We start from the raw sequence: 15,584 nt of genomic DNA on the forward strand, positions 1-15,584 counted from the left end.
TTCATTTGAATAAAGCCGAAAGCGGCTTACGAAAAGGTAATGCGACTGTCGATTGTTTTGTATAATGAGTTCGAGTGCCCCACATCAGTTAAATGGACATTTTCAATGTGACAGCTTTGACGATGCATTTGTTTACAAAATCAACACGTTCAATGTAACTGTTTTATCTATTGAATGTCCAACTTCACAATCACTATAGCTGAAAGTGATATTCCTTTGATCTTAGAATGCTGTGCGTTGAACACAAGCCATTCCATAACATCTCACATTGTTGATAGAAGTACTCCCAACTGGAAGTTAAAATTATTAGCTCTTCGATCAGCACCAAAGATGTCTCCACTAGATTTGGGAGTGCTATGCTATTGAATTCACAGGAGCAGAGTTATTGATTTGATAGAGGAGCAATATTGAAGTAGTTCTAAAGATACATGACAGTTCATTTTTATCTGTTCTGGTTTATTTAAGAGGTTTTACGAAGTGTGAGATGGAGTTATGGTAAGATGAAAGTCTTTCAAATCTGGGACTGAGTTGATTATTTTTTATGTTGTGGTTTTATAATCAAAATATTGTGCAAAATATAAATGCAGAACAGTTCGCATGGACGTGCATAATTTTTACTGTGTATAAAGGCTGAAGGCATTTTTCAGGGATTGAAATGGTAAACAAAACCACGGCAGCCAGAGCAGCAGTCCGGGTCATACAAACAACAGTCAGCAGATGCTTTTACTATTTTCTCTTCCAGCAATAATCACTCGACGTATTGTCTGGTGGCAAAAATACATTTTATCATTCCTTGCTTATTAGAGAGATTGAAACTAATAAATCAGCACTCTTTCAAGGCTATGCGCCACAGGTAATTGAACCAGATTGAGTTCTGTTTGGGCTGCGCATGAGCCGAAACAAGAAAATTCATGCAAAAGGATGGCACGAGACTCTCACACAGCAGTGAAAAACAGTCTGCGTATGAAGAAAAAAAATGTCAAAATGTCGCCCTACGTTTTTTTGCCAAACTATCTCGGTTTGTTCGGTGCATTAGTGCGTTAGTGATGAACTTTGTCCTACTTAAAAATCACTTTAACAAAGAAACAAAACAAAAAAGTTCGGTGCATGAATTTTGACCGGATAAAAAGTGATATATTCGGAGAATCACAATGTTTTACTTATTTTCAACACCGCATTTTACTATTCAATATTTCCTTTAAAGTATACAAATCCATGCTATGGTGTTAGCATAGAAGTTGTCTGCATTAATACGTCTTGAATGCAAATTTGAGAGCAGAGAATGTACGTATTTTTAACAATAAGCCTTCACGAGCATGAAGAATGTTGAAAACTTTGGTGAAACCTTCTCAAATTATTTGATTATGATCGTTTGATAATAAATTTCAATATTTTTCAATAAAATGAGGCCACCTTTCTTAATAACAATACCATCAATTGAAATATTCCTGCTACATACCCACGCTCACAGCGAGATTATTCTTCCTAGCTTAGAACCAATATAAACCACATCATTCCCATTCAACGGCATTGCCCATTCGGATTAAACTTTCCATCAAGCAGAAAAACCGAAACACGAGAAATCATATCATCCCGACACAGCGCCTGAAATCTCATCACCATGACCTGCCCACATCGACTGGTGGTGGTGCTGCCGCGCATAAACCGCACTTAATCCTCGCACTTTTCTAATTAAAAATATAAAGTTAATCCTCACCATGAAATCCACCTTCCTGCAGCGCGCGATTTTTAATATACACATCATCCCCGATTTACGACGATGGCCACGGTGGCGACGACGACGACGACGACGGTTGGCAGTCGACTTCCACGCTCTCCTTCGGGTTCCGGTGATGTTGGTGAAACTGCTTCCGTCGGCACTGGCTGGCGACCCTCCCGGGGCCAGGCCAGTTGCCGACGACACGTTTTGGAAAATGTTCGGACTGGGAAGCTACTGTCTAAAGGCTCACTGTTGGGTTAGCGTCGGGAGGAAAGTCGGAGCGGTCCATGAACTCTACCGTATTCTGTATATTCTCCCGATCGGGCAGCGACCCACGTTGGTGGGACCACACGCTCGGCTGGGGGAGGAAACCTAATGACCAAAAACTTACTCGGTTCCTTTGCCTATGGGTCCGGAGCGGGGAAGATTGATTGAGCGGGAAGGGGGTGCGTAACTTAAACTCTGGAAGGAGACTGAAAGCCGTCTTATTTTTAGGGGAAATCTAACTTGACTAGTTTTCTGTATTCGTATTTTGAATTCAATTCGAACTATTTTTATTACTTCATAATAAATACGTGTTTGCGGTACTGCTTCAACTTTCGCTAAACGTGGAATTGTTCTGGCTTTTTTGGAACCTCTCTTTACAAGTTTATCTCATTTTTGGCTTCACTTAGCTGTAGATTCATCTCGTATGAATGTAGGTTTGTTCATTTACTTGTTATGTTTTTTTGGGTGGTTAATTAGCTTATAACGCGTAGTTAAGGGGTCATTATTAGTTGGTTTTGCTGCAAGCTGACCTTTGTTATTTCATTTGGTTTTGTTTATCAAATAGTATAATTAAACCTATTTTTATTACAGCACTAATGCTTCTAACAAATTTATGTTACTAAGTAGTAAATTCGCTCTTCTAAGAAGACTAGTCAAAAAACAATTAATCGATATTGCACTTAAAATCACAAAATCAGTTGTCCAGCGACGGAAAATGACAGGGAGAACGGAGATAGGGACATGTAACTTAAAATTAGACGCCGATGGTTACGAATAAATACTATAAAATTGAATAAATTAATACTGAAACAGGTAAACTGATGCTCTGACAATGAAAGATAAATAATCAACGAATAAATTAAGGGGCGAACCTAAAAACAATCAAACTACTTCCAAGCATATTAGAAAGTCGTATGACTAATAAGATTAAATACCGAGCTGCGAGTATCAGCCCTAAAAAGTTCTAATTAATTTCTCTAAATACGCTCGATCACTAGTTTCGTATCATCTCATACTTTAATAATTACGTTTTGCCGTGCAATGCAAATTAGTGTTTTTGGTATATGTGTGTTTAGTGTCCAGTGTGTTTGTGTGTAAAGGTGTAAGTGGATGCGATCCTTTTTTCAGTTTATCAATATAGATAAATTACTTCTAACTAGTATACTAAGTGATGGGCAATTGTCTCAATCCGGCTTTTCGCACACTTACGGCCGTTCTTGCTAGTGCCCCCCTCATGCGCTGTAAAAGAGCACGTTTCCTTTGTCCTTCTGTCGGGTTCAAATACTCCACCTAGGTCATCCCCAGTCATTTTGCTCTATTTTACGTCACTAGTGTTTAATTGGGTTTAGATTTAAATACTCCCTTTTTTTTAATAAGTTCTGTTTATCTAACTTCCTATATAATGGTATTTTCGCTCAGTAATGTATATAGAACTTCAGTGGTCTAGTGGTTAGGTTCAAATTTTACTGCTCAAATGCGTGAGTTACCTCTTACCTCCCTTCATTAAAGTTATTTTAATGTGTATGATTTTAATTCGCACAGCTTCTCTCGTTAATTATAGTAAAAGTCCTCTCCTCGGCATGCGCGATCTGGGTGTGCCAAAAAGTGCGCAGCTCTCCTAAGTCTAATTTCGAACTTCCGTGTCTGGCACGTGAAAAAAATAACTTACTTTACTTTTTAACTTCCTGTTTTTTGGTTGCGTCCTTTCCCCGAAATGGCACGATGAAAAATGGTTTGAAAACAAGAAAAATCTCACCTTCCTCTCTCGCATAAATCTCGCCACATCGTTACGATCTAATGTATAAATATTCTTAGGAATTGTATATATATAATATATGTTTTTTTTTATCATATATCTATAAATTTACAGAGCATGATGGATTCCAACTGAGAGATATCGTCTTTTCCTTAAATGTTATTCAATGGGTTCGGTTCTAGGCTCGTTTCACGTGCTCTCACAGAATGATTCTAATCACACACTGTTTTGTCAGTTTTCGGGAGGACTTCCTTAACGCAAGATTTCGTGCAAAGAAAAACAAAACGGACTAGATTGGAGATGGCATGGCGATGGGAGATAATCTCCAGGAAAGAGCACGATGAGTGGGGGTGGTTGGGGTGGTAGCACTGGGTGGTAGCACTGGGTGGGTGTAACTTTTCTAATGACTTTTGCGTGGTTTGTGGCTTTTAACTAGAGTTGGACTTTGTTCGGCGCGCCTCTCTCACACGCCGCACGTTTTGTGTTTGTAGCTTTGCTGATGGTGACGGTAGTTGTTTTTGTTGCTCTTAGAGGGGAGTTGTTGATCTTAAAACCTCTCGCACAATGTTAGCGTCCAAAAGTGCGCCAAGTCAGTGTTGAAGCAGCTCACAGTAGGTCACTTTACTGTAGTTCTCGAACAGTTGTTTGGATTTTGTTTTGTTTAAGATTTAGTTTTTTTTTTGCAATTTTTCCTTTTCTTTAATTGATGATATAGTGTTTTGTTTTGTCTAAGGATTAACTTCGTATTTTAAAGCTTCAGCTGGAGATTTCGCCAATTGAGAAAAAAGAAAAGAAAACACGAAAGAAGCAATGATTAGTTTATTTGCGATTGCTACTTCGAATACTTGGGCTCATGCATAAACGATTTATTGTGAAATTGCGACATCATTTGTAAATGAACCTTTCTTCCGTGACGAACAAACAAAATTGTATGAGAAAAGTGAACTTACCAGAAGCACTCTTTAAAGCGCTTTTGATCTCTGATTGTTAATAGGGTCGGTTGGCGTCTTTTGGTCTCTTCAGCTGAACTTTCAGTCTTTTCATACCAATCTGAAAACCATTCATGGCTTGGATTGCAGCTTGAGCGCTGGCAGGATTGTCAAACGACACAAAACCTGTGTGTGTAGAGTTGGATGGAAGAAAACACGAAAATATGGATTAAAAAATAATTGTTTTATTTCGTTGAAGAATCATTATATGAATATCATTATTTTTTTTTAATATTATACTTGTATTATACTTATATTAACTTATATTATAATTGTATGTTAAATTCTTTTAAAACTTAAGCCAAAATTTTCAAAATTCGGCTGAATAGGACATTTGGCTGAATAGGACATTTAGCCGAATAGGACATTTACCCGAATTGGACATCTGGCCGAATAGGATATTTGGCCGGAAAGGAGATTTGACCGAATAGGACATTTGGCCGAATAGGACATTTAAGCCGAATAGGAGATTTAGCCGAATAGGACATTTGGCCGAATAGGACATTTGGCCGAATAGGACATCTGGCCCAATAGGACATTTGGCCGAATATGACATTTGGCCGAGTAGGACATTTAGTCGAAAAGGAGATTTAGCCGAATAGGCCATTTGGCCGAATAGTAAATTTGGCCGAATAGGACATCTGGCCCAACAGGACATTTGGACGAATAGGTAATTCCTTGCTTCTCATTGTGAAAAGTGAGTAGTGAGACGTCTCACGTCTCACTTCTTACTCTACTGCTATGAATGAATGAGACCTAAAATAGTTTCCTGATAGCTGTGAGAATTTGAAAATTTGGGAAATTGGGAATTTAGAAATTAAGGAATAAGGGAATTAAGGAATTAAGGAATTAAGGAATTAAGGAATTAAGGAATTAAGGAATTAAGGAATTAAGGAATTAAGGAATTAAGGAATTAAGGAATTAAGGAATTAAGGAATTAAGGAATTAAGGAATTAAGGAATTAAGGAATTAAGGAATTAAGGAATTAAGGAATTAAGGAATTAAGGAATTAAGGAATTAAGGAATTAAGGAATTAAGGAATTAAGGAATTAAGGAATTAAGGAATTAAGGAATTAAGGAATTAAGGAATAAAGGAATAAAGGAATAAAGGAATTAAGGAATTAAGGAATTAAGGAATCAAGGAATTAAGGAATTTATGAATTCAAAAATTTGGGAAATTAGGAATTCATGATTTTAGGAATTCGGGAGTTTATTAAATTAGTAATTTTTATATTAAGGAATTTAGAAATTTTGGAATTTAGTCATCTAGGGGTTCAGGAATTTCGGAATTGAAGCATTAAAGAATTTAAAAAATTTGGGAATTTAGGAGTTCAGAAATCTTGGAATTTAGGGATTACAGAATTCTGAAATATTGCAATTTAGAAATTTAGGAATTTATAAATTAAGGAATTAAGAAATTTGGGAATTCAGGAATTCGGGAGTTTAACGAATAAGAATTCAGAAATTTAAAAAAAATTAGGAATTTGGGAGTTGAGAACTTCAAGTATTTGGGAAATTAATGAATTGTAGAATTAATAAATTTGAGAATTCTGGAATTAAGGATTTAGGAATCTAGGAGCTAAGAATTAAACAATAGAAATCTGGGGATCTAGGAAATTAGGAATTGAAGCATTTAGGAATTTATTCATTTAAAAATTTAGTAATTTGGGAATTAAAATATACAGGAATTTAAGAATTTGGCAACATCACAATTTAGAGATCTAGGAAATTGAGAATTGAAGTATTTAAAAAATCTGGATTTTAGTAATTCCAAATATAGGAATTAAGGAATATAGATATTTAGAAATTTAGGAATTAAAGAATTTAGGAATTTGAAATAAAGAAATTCGAGAGTTAAGAGCTTCGAGTATTTGGGAAATCAATAATTTGTAGAATACATGAATTGTAGAACTCATGAATTGTAGAATTAATGAATTTGATAATTTTGGGACTTAGAACTTGAGGAATTCAGGAATTTGGGAATTAAGGAATTTAGGAACTAGGAATCTAAAAAATAGGAAATTAGGGATCTAGGACATAATATCTAGGAATTTAAATATCTAGGAATTTAATAATCGAAAAATTCAGGAATGTGGGAATTTAACGATCTAGGAGTTTATGAACTAGAAATTAAAAAAAAATACAAAATTTGAGATCTAAGACATTAGAAATTGGAGGCATTTAGGAATTTAGGTATTTAAAAATATACGAATTTAATAATTCCGAATCTAGGAAGTCAGAAATAGTGAATCTACGAATTTGGGATTTTATAAATTCAGGAATTTATAAAATAAGGAATTCAGGAATATTTAAATTTAAGAATTAGGAAATTTAGAGATTTAGAAATTTAGAAATTTAAAAATTTAGAAATTTAGAAATTTAGAAATTTAGAAATTTAGAAATTTAGAAATTTAGAAATTTAGAAATTTAGAAATTTAGAAATTTAGAAATTTAGAAATTTAGAAATTTAGAAATTTAGAAATTTAGAAATTTAGAAATTTAGAGATTTAGAAATTTAGAAATTTAGAAATTTAGAAATTTAGAAATTTAGAAATTTAGAAATTTAGAAATTTAGAAATTTAGAAATTTAGAAATTTAGAAATTTAGAAATTTAGAAATTTAGAAATTTAGAAATTTAGAAATTTAGAAATCTTGAAATTTGAAATTTAGAAATTTAGAATTTAGATATTTGGAAATTTGGAAATTTGGAAATTTAGAAATTTAGAAATTTAGAAATTAGGAATTTAAAAATTTAGAAATTTAGAAATTAGAAACTCAGAAATCTCAGAAATTTAGAAATTTAGAAATTTTGAAATTTAGAATATTAGAATGTTAGGAATTTAGAAATTAAGAATTTAGAAATCTAGAAATTTAGAAATTTAGAAATTCAGAAATTTAGAAATTTAGAAATTTACAAATTTACAAATTAAGAAATTAAGAAATTAAGAAATTTAGAAACTTTAGAAATTTAGAAATTTAGAAATTTAGAAATTCAGATATTCAGAAATTTTGAAATTTAGAAATCTAGAAATTTAGAAATTTACAAATTTAGAAATTTAGAAATTTTAGAAATTTAGAAATTTAAAAATTTAGAAATTTAGAAATTTAGAAATTTAGAAATTTAGAAATTTAGAAATTTAGAAATTTTGAAATTTTGAAATTTTGAAATTTTGAAATTTTGAAATTTAGAAATTTAGAAATTTAGAAATTTAGAAATTTAGAAATTTAGAAATTTAGAAATTTAGAAATTTAGAAATTTAGAAATTTAGAAATTTAGAAATTTAGAAATTTAGAAATTTAGGAAAAAAATTAAATTTAGAAATTTTGGAATTAAGAAATTTAGTAATTTGTGAATAAAGGAATTTAAGTATTTATTAATTTAGCAATTTTGATATTTAGGAATTTAAATATTCAGGAATTGGGGAATTTGAGAACTAAGAATTAAAGAAATAAGGAATTCAGAGATTAGGAATTGAAGTGTTTATGTTATTAAATCTCCCAAATTCCTAAATTCTCAAATTTATAGATTCAAATTTGAGAATTTAGGAATATGGGAGATTAACGATTGAAAATTCAGAATTAAAAAATTTTGGCATTTAGGAATTCAGGAGTTAAGAGCTCCGACAATTTAGGAAATTCATAAATTGGAGAATTTAGGAATTCGAGAATTTGGGAGTTTCAGAGTTGTTAACCCCCCAACTCTGGAACTATCAAATTCTAAATTAGGAAATTTGGAATTTATGAACTCAGTATGTTAGTTATAAAGGAATTTAGGAACATAGGAATTAACTACTGCTGCTTTGACAAATGCATCAAAGGACTTGATAGCACAGTATTTTCCCTACAAAACCACACTAAGTTCTCCCAAATGGTTTGAATTCATTGTCCTTTAGTATATTGGGTACAGAGAGATTTGTGTTGAAAGTCGGCTTTTCAGCATATTTGGAAAATCAGCGTAAGTCAATCCAAAGGCATCCAATTTGTCTCTGAATTCACAATCAATGATACCAAATCATGAGATAATTAAAAAAATCAATGGAAATAAAATTTTAAATTATTATTTCAATCCTATTGTTGTTGACATCTGACAGAGTGGCGTATGAAACTACTATCGTTGACATCTACATAAGCGAATGGCTTCACTCTGCTAATACACTAAAAAATTGGAATGCCTTCAATACTTTTCTATCAGAATAATAATGCTTTCATAGAAATATGATTTTATGTGAATGAATCTTTAGAATGAATCCTTAGAATTGTCGCACACACACTTTCACTCCAACGATGCTTTCAAAATGCCGTGGAAACAGGAAATATTGTGGCGAGCTTTGTATTTTTTTCAAGCAAACAAAGATCATGGGAAAAGTACACGGTCGAACATTTCAAGCGTGAAAATGTTTCGAAAACTGTCATAGAATTATTTGGTCTACTCAGCTCCATTGTATACAAAGGTGATTTTAAGGCCTAAGACACGAAGCAACTACGGACCATATGCCAATATACATTAGTCTAAGTTTGAAGACTATGGACAACTCTTTGTATATCATATATCAGATTGAACTGTACTTCTTTGTATTTTTCATCCCGTTCTTTTCATTCCAATTTTTTAGTTGCCACCTGTTAGATTACGGCCGATTAGGCTTTATACTCACCGAAACACTTGCTCTGGTTCGTGGCCCGATCGATGAAGACTTTCGAACTTATCACAGTACCGAAGGGCATAAACATCTGCATCAGCTCTCCGTCACCGAATTCCTGCGGCAGATGGTAGATGAACAGGTTGCAACCTTCCGGGCCTGATATGGAGCAGCCTGTGTGGGGGAGGTCAAAGCGCGACATTTAGGAACCATTGTCACCGTGGTCTATACGCATGGCGTACTGCTGATTTATGGTATTTGTCTTATACTACAGGGAGGAGGGAAGTGGGGCGTAACCACACACAAGAACTTTCTCATGCAAGTCGAAAGCTCCTGCACGGGGCGGGTGGGACAAGAGAACGAAATCTTTTCAACACCAGTTTGTCCAGAATTAATCTTTTTGCAAAAGGCTGCCATCCGAAATCAATCTAGGCTAGGCTGTAAAATCAAATACCGACAAAGTCTATCGCTAGGAGATCTAAAGCTATCTGAGAAAAACCGAAAACATCAATTTACGAGGAAATAAATATCATCCGACTCAATATCCAGTAAAGGTTATGCTACATAAATAAACATATAAAAACAACACTTATCCAAGGATGGCCCTCTACGCAACACAACAACACACACGTAGATTCGTACTTTCCATACTGAAGGCAATGCTCACGCTTTTCGACGTTTATTCCCAGCAGTAAAATTCAACCAAGAGATGTAGTACGTTCCGACAATTCTGTATCAACTTTCACACGGCCAGTGCTCATCGTCGTGCAGCACCATGAACGGGTTGCGTACCCTGCGTGTGTTGCTGTATTACGTGCAGGCGTGAATGTTGATTACCGAATAAAATAACACACTATAGAACATCTATTATGAACATAAAACGGAAAATCGGCAAATCGACAAACGAAAACAATAGCAACAATAAAAGGGATATATTAAACGATAAATCCAATCGAATGGATTTTTGGGGCAAACGATTTCCAGAAATGCACAAAAACGAGAACGCAAAAATGGTGTGTACACGCTTTCTAGACAAGAGTGATAGAAACAGTTATCGAAATGATAAAGAATAGCAGACTGCTACACAAGTGTCCTGAGCGCAAAATTTGGCCGCCAGGGTGCCCGAGCGGGCCTCCTGGGCAATCAAATTTGTGGTTTTAATGCAGTGGTAGCTTGTCGTGACAGTCGTTGGCGGTGTTGTTGCCTGTTTTATTTTGTTGGGCTGATGTTGCAGTAGTGGTAGTGGTAGAGATTTTAGGAAATTGCGCTTCTGGGGCGATGCTTACCTTCACGTTGTGCTGGTGCAATGGTGGCAATCGGTTGTGGTATGGCTTGCGGAAATTGTCCGTATACGGCTGGGTAGGCTGTTAAATTTACAAATTTACAATCAAAAAACAAATATACATCAACAACACACAGTTAAAGTAGAAGGATAAACGAGTAGAAAGTAATAGGCTATTGTCCGAAATGGGGAAAACAGAACGGGGAATAATGCGACAGATTGGGGATTTAGCTTCCTCTTAAAGCGGCGGGGGGTTGGCTAAAAAGGTTGGAACTAGAGGCTGTCCTGTGAATCTACGAACTGGCTGCAGAAGAGTCTAATCGCTCCAGCTTGTTTACAAGTTTACACAATACAAACTGAGGAGGAACCGAAATCTATTGAGAAGAAAGAAGACAAAACTGAGGAGGAAGTAAACTGTTCCCATGAAATGTTGCTCCATATTTTATCCCGATCTCATAAATATTGTTTACGACTTCATGTTTGCCCGTGCGGGGAACGACTGGTGCAGCAAAGCCACTGCCGAAGTTGAAAGGAGTATTCCCTTCCTAGCGCCGTGCAAGGATCGGGTGAAAAATATTAAACGCTATTGTAGAAGAAATGGGAAAGGAAAAAATGGCAACTATTTTTCATCGGGAAATACAATTTATGGCATCAAACGCTTCTGGTTTTGGCACTTGTTTCAACAGATATTGACGAGAGATTGGAAAACATATTTTCTGTCCGAGGAGGAACAACCATACTTCATATTCAAAATGACAGAGAAGAGCTTTGGGCATTCTATCTTAAATGTCTGTTTCCGTATTTTAGATGGAAGTGTGATCAGTGTTTGCAAAATTGCACTGCATCCAATAACAAATTAAACGCTTTTAGCGATTGGGAGACAATGTTAAACAAATTGTTCTTACATACAGATTATTAAAGAAAGACACAATTTACTCAAACCTTGCTTAGTTTCATTTTAAGACAAAGAACATAATCAGCATCGGGTGCCTTCAAGTTCGGAGCAATGTGTTGCTTGTATTCGGTAGTTGTCAGATAAAATAATATTTCTTGATCAAGTCGAATAGTTAGACACTGAACGAGGAAGGACAAACATTCGTATCTGTGAATTTAAAATCAAGTGGTGGAATCATCTGAAACAGTACTAAACCGTAATGTAGCAGGTGAGCTTCGTGGCTGCGTCATTAGTGGCGACAGGCATTTAGTCGCATTGTGCTGCGAAGTGTTGAATTCCTACATGCAGTCTTCTAAACAATTTAAAATAAATAACTTCATTCGGCTTAATTTGCTAAAAAATATTCGAAACTTCTCATCATCACACAGGCTGCATCCCGTGAACTCATCACTCTAAGGCATATCATCTTTTGTGTACTTTCTAGCTTCTAAGGTAACGATCGACGCTAAGCACCAAGGCCCGAGCTGGGTCGCCGCATCTTAGGATAGATAAAGCAACGCCAGTTAGTAAGCTATGCTGCTGCTGGACCACAACCTCTACCTAAATATTGGACATCATCCTCGATAATGCCGAAATAGCTGTTGAGGCTTTCTTACAGATATAATCAACGTGGCTGCCAAAGTTCAGCCAATCATCGTTCCCAAGAGCTTCACACACGCACCGCTTAGAATTGATCACGCAGTCATCCACGCGAATCACCGCCTCTTGTACCGTCTTACGGTTTTTAACAAAAATCACCTCTAACTTAGCCGCTGCCGATTTTTTCAACGCTGCGTGTACGTGGCTTTAAATATCCGCATGTGCATCGGGAAAAAGCGGTAACGCAGCGTCAACGTTCCGACTCACACCTGCGTCTTTTAAACGGCGGGCTTAAGCTGCGTTAAAAGACGCTTTGTGGGCATCGGATTTTATGGTGAGCTAGGCCCAGGCCCATTCCATCTATGGTGATCGCGTGAGCCGCCGTCAATTCCACTTCAACAATCGACTTTCCGTAAACCTCCAGCGTAGTGTCGTCGGGAAATCCAAAGATCTTAACAAATGGAGGAATCTTCTGTCTTAAAAACAAAAACCATCATACATAGCGTCCCATAATCCGGTGCTAGTTCCACAGTCCAGGATAGATACCCGCGTGACTACTGCGTTGACAGAAGAAGAATCTAGCATTTCGTACATGTTACGCCCAGTTCTTATACAGGTTCTGGTAGGTTCTTATAAAAACTTGTTAGAAAATCTAACAATCACCGGTTGGGTGTACTCTTACGGAACCTAAAATGATTGCTTGACAGGCGGTCCGTACCTTCGGTGTACGGGGTTAGCCTGTTGAGGATGATCCTCTCAAGCAGCTTGGGCAGATTGGTCTATTTGCCAAAGGGTCGCTGTTGGCCCCCAGACTTCAATAATAGCACCAGTTTCTGTCTCTTCCACATATAAGGTAAAATAAGCTCGACCCGGCATCTTAGCACGGCTGTCTTGAACATGGCAGGGTTTGCCAGATTTGCTGCCTTTTGAGCAAGGTTTTGGTCCTCCGTTGAGACCGGAGCTGTGTTCGTATTAAGGATTTGGCCACCGCAAGCAACTCTGTCATCAGGGTTCATGCTTTTCGTTTCGATGAGACGAAATGAAACGATTTCTGGTCAAAGGAGAATCTTTTTTCGTAGTTTGTGGTGAAAAACATCTTTCCCTCACACCTCTTTTCTCTAGAACGAACCTAGAAGATGAACGAAAATTGTGCCTACTTGATGAAATTCTTTTTTCGTTTCATTATTTTATTCCTTGCTCACTTTTCGCGAGAACTTCCGGGAACCAATAATATTTTTTTTAACCGGAACGGGATTCGAACCTAGACCATCGAGAAAAATGGCGTTGAGATGCGGTCATTCTAGCCATACAACCACGTCGTTTGCATATAGAAACTAGGTTCATTGTTCCATAAAGACTACTCCCTTTGCAATTGAAAGAAGTGAGAAAACGAGCAAATCTAGCTAAACTTTTCAATAAGACCTAAGTAACATCTTTTCCATGAATTAAGGCCGATACAAATATTTAAAAACTATTTCTCCCCCCCCAACCCTCGGTTTTTTTAGCCAAAAAATAATATTTTGAGGGGGCAACAAAACAAAATTCGGATAATTTTGAGGATTATCAAAACATTTTTCAACAAATCCGAGGAGTTTTTATTTTTTTTTTATTTTAATATTTATTTTTTATTACCCCCCCCCCTCTTGACCCTCCTTGACCAGTAGGACAAAAAGTTAATTAAATCTCGGGTACTTATTCAAAAGGACGTATGTGATTTGGTAAACAAGGATTCAAACATCGATTAGTCCGTCTGATGGCACTCTCACGCAAACGAACACCACCAACAGCCGAATAGCAAACGAACACCACCAACAGCCAATAGCCGAAGCCTCCCCCTATCTGTCTATGGTAATGGTTTGCGTGGGAGTGCCATCAGATCGGGCTAATCGACGTTTGAATCTTTGTTTACGAAATCACATACGTTCTTTTGAATAAGTACCCGAGAAATATTTGTAAACGGCCTAATTTGAATATTTCAACCAACAGACCAATATGAAAGCTTTTGATTGTAGAACCCAAATAAATACATGTAAAAATGTTACTTAATATCTTTTTGAAAAGTTAGGCGAGAAATCAAACTTTTCGTCGCATGGGTAGTGAGGGAAAAATTGCTATCTCTCATCAGACCTTTCTTTCTTTCCCGCAAATCGATTTCTCAGCAAAAATCTGCGTACGTGAGGATTCTCTGCTCGTGAGAATAAGTGAGAAATACGATCCCTGTTCGTCAGCAATGCAACTTCGGCCGCACTCACGCTGTACGGTGCTGGAGGTCAGGGTCTTGTGATATGGGATGGGAAGAGTACATCGAGAATGGACTTCAACCTTGCAGGCGACCGTTTGGGGGGTGTCTTTGGTCTTCGCCATTACTAAGGTGTATGCATCGCTCCAGGGATTAGCTTTGACGTTCTGGCAAAGGTTATTAAAACATTGTTTTACTGTTTGCTTGCCCTGGGACGTCTGACGCTTTACATCGCTTCACGTCGTCACCCAGTGCCGCAAGACTTTCGGCACCTCTCATGGACCTCAGGGCCTTCGGCGTACCTGTCTTTGTCAGTATTCACCAACAAGGTTTCCCGCCAATCCATCAGTTTTCGTGTTGTGTGACATCCACCGTCTTTTTAGCTTTGTTGACTAGTTGACAGGATAAAAGTAAAGTTTAACGTGGTTTTTTACGTAATGTAGTTGATAGGGATTTTGGATCCACTTAGTAACTGTCGCAGATGGCCCAACATCACCCTGAGATTCAGTAACCCTCGTTGCTTCGTTCGATTGGGCGCCTTCTCGAGCTCGGCTAGACCGCTACCCGTAACGACTAAGTGCCGCTTGGCCCTGCGGATCATGTGAGGCTCGGCATTACCGGACTCACTCGCAGACTACTTGCTGACGTGTTTGGAGCGCTCCGCAGTCGAACCTTCGTTGATGCTCGAGGCATAATCCATCACCTTTTGCGCCACAACCATACCTCATGAAGGATAATACTTCGGTCTGCGAACCTACTTTGTTGCTTTCAAACTGTCCTCGTCTTGTTCTCGCTTTGCAGCTTGAACAGATGCTTAGAGTACAGGGATTGAATTCAAAAAAGAATGAAAAAGTCTCTCACCTATCATCTCTGTATACATAAACGATATTTAGCATACCGTTCCGCAAACTATCATGATAAATCCCTGATTCAGGCTGCAAAATGGTGGGTTGACATCAAGGAAGGAGCGCCCAACAGAGCTCTGGTCCCCACAAGTCCCTATCTCACGCTTCCACGGGTCGTCCGATGACAAAAGACCGCCAGCTAAGGGTTGTGTACTTAGCTGGTAGTGCCTTCCTGGGCACTGTTGTCCTTCTGACACCAGCTAGAGTGAGAAGGTACGCCTCGAGCGTCTGTTCACCAGGAGGTGCGGCTCAAAC

General features: G+C 37.1%; 1 protein-coding gene across 4 annotated transcripts in view; it reads right to left on the reverse strand.

The window, feature by feature from the left end:
* Window positions 1-838: 838 nt before the first annotated feature.
* The window catches only part of LOC134211507 (CUGBP Elav-like family member 4), a 563,053-nt gene continuing 548,307 nt past the window's right edge, over window positions 839-15,584 (reverse strand). For 2 of the 4 annotated variants that reach the window (XM_062688403.1, XM_062688404.1), the window contains exons 9-12: window positions 10,656-10,733; window positions 9,385-9,543; window positions 4,694-4,858; window positions 839-4,503 (exon numbers count right to left, since the gene is read on the reverse strand). In XM_062688403.1, coding sequence (XP_062544387.1) covers window positions 4,731-4,858; window positions 9,385-9,543; window positions 10,656-10,733 — 365 coding nt within the window. In that variant the 3' untranslated portion in view covers window positions 839-4,503; window positions 4,694-4,730. The remainder of the gene's footprint in view (window positions 4,504-4,693; window positions 4,859-9,384; window positions 9,544-10,655; window positions 10,734-15,584) is intronic. The other 2 variants (XM_062688406.1, XM_062688405.1) reach the window with 1 other exon arrangement.

The sequence above is a fragment of the Armigeres subalbatus genome, chromosome 2, assembly GCF_024139115.2.
Source record: "Armigeres subalbatus isolate Guangzhou_Male chromosome 2, GZ_Asu_2, whole genome shotgun sequence".
NCBI classification, from domain to species: Eukaryota; Metazoa; Arthropoda; class Insecta; order Diptera; family Culicidae; genus Armigeres; species Armigeres subalbatus.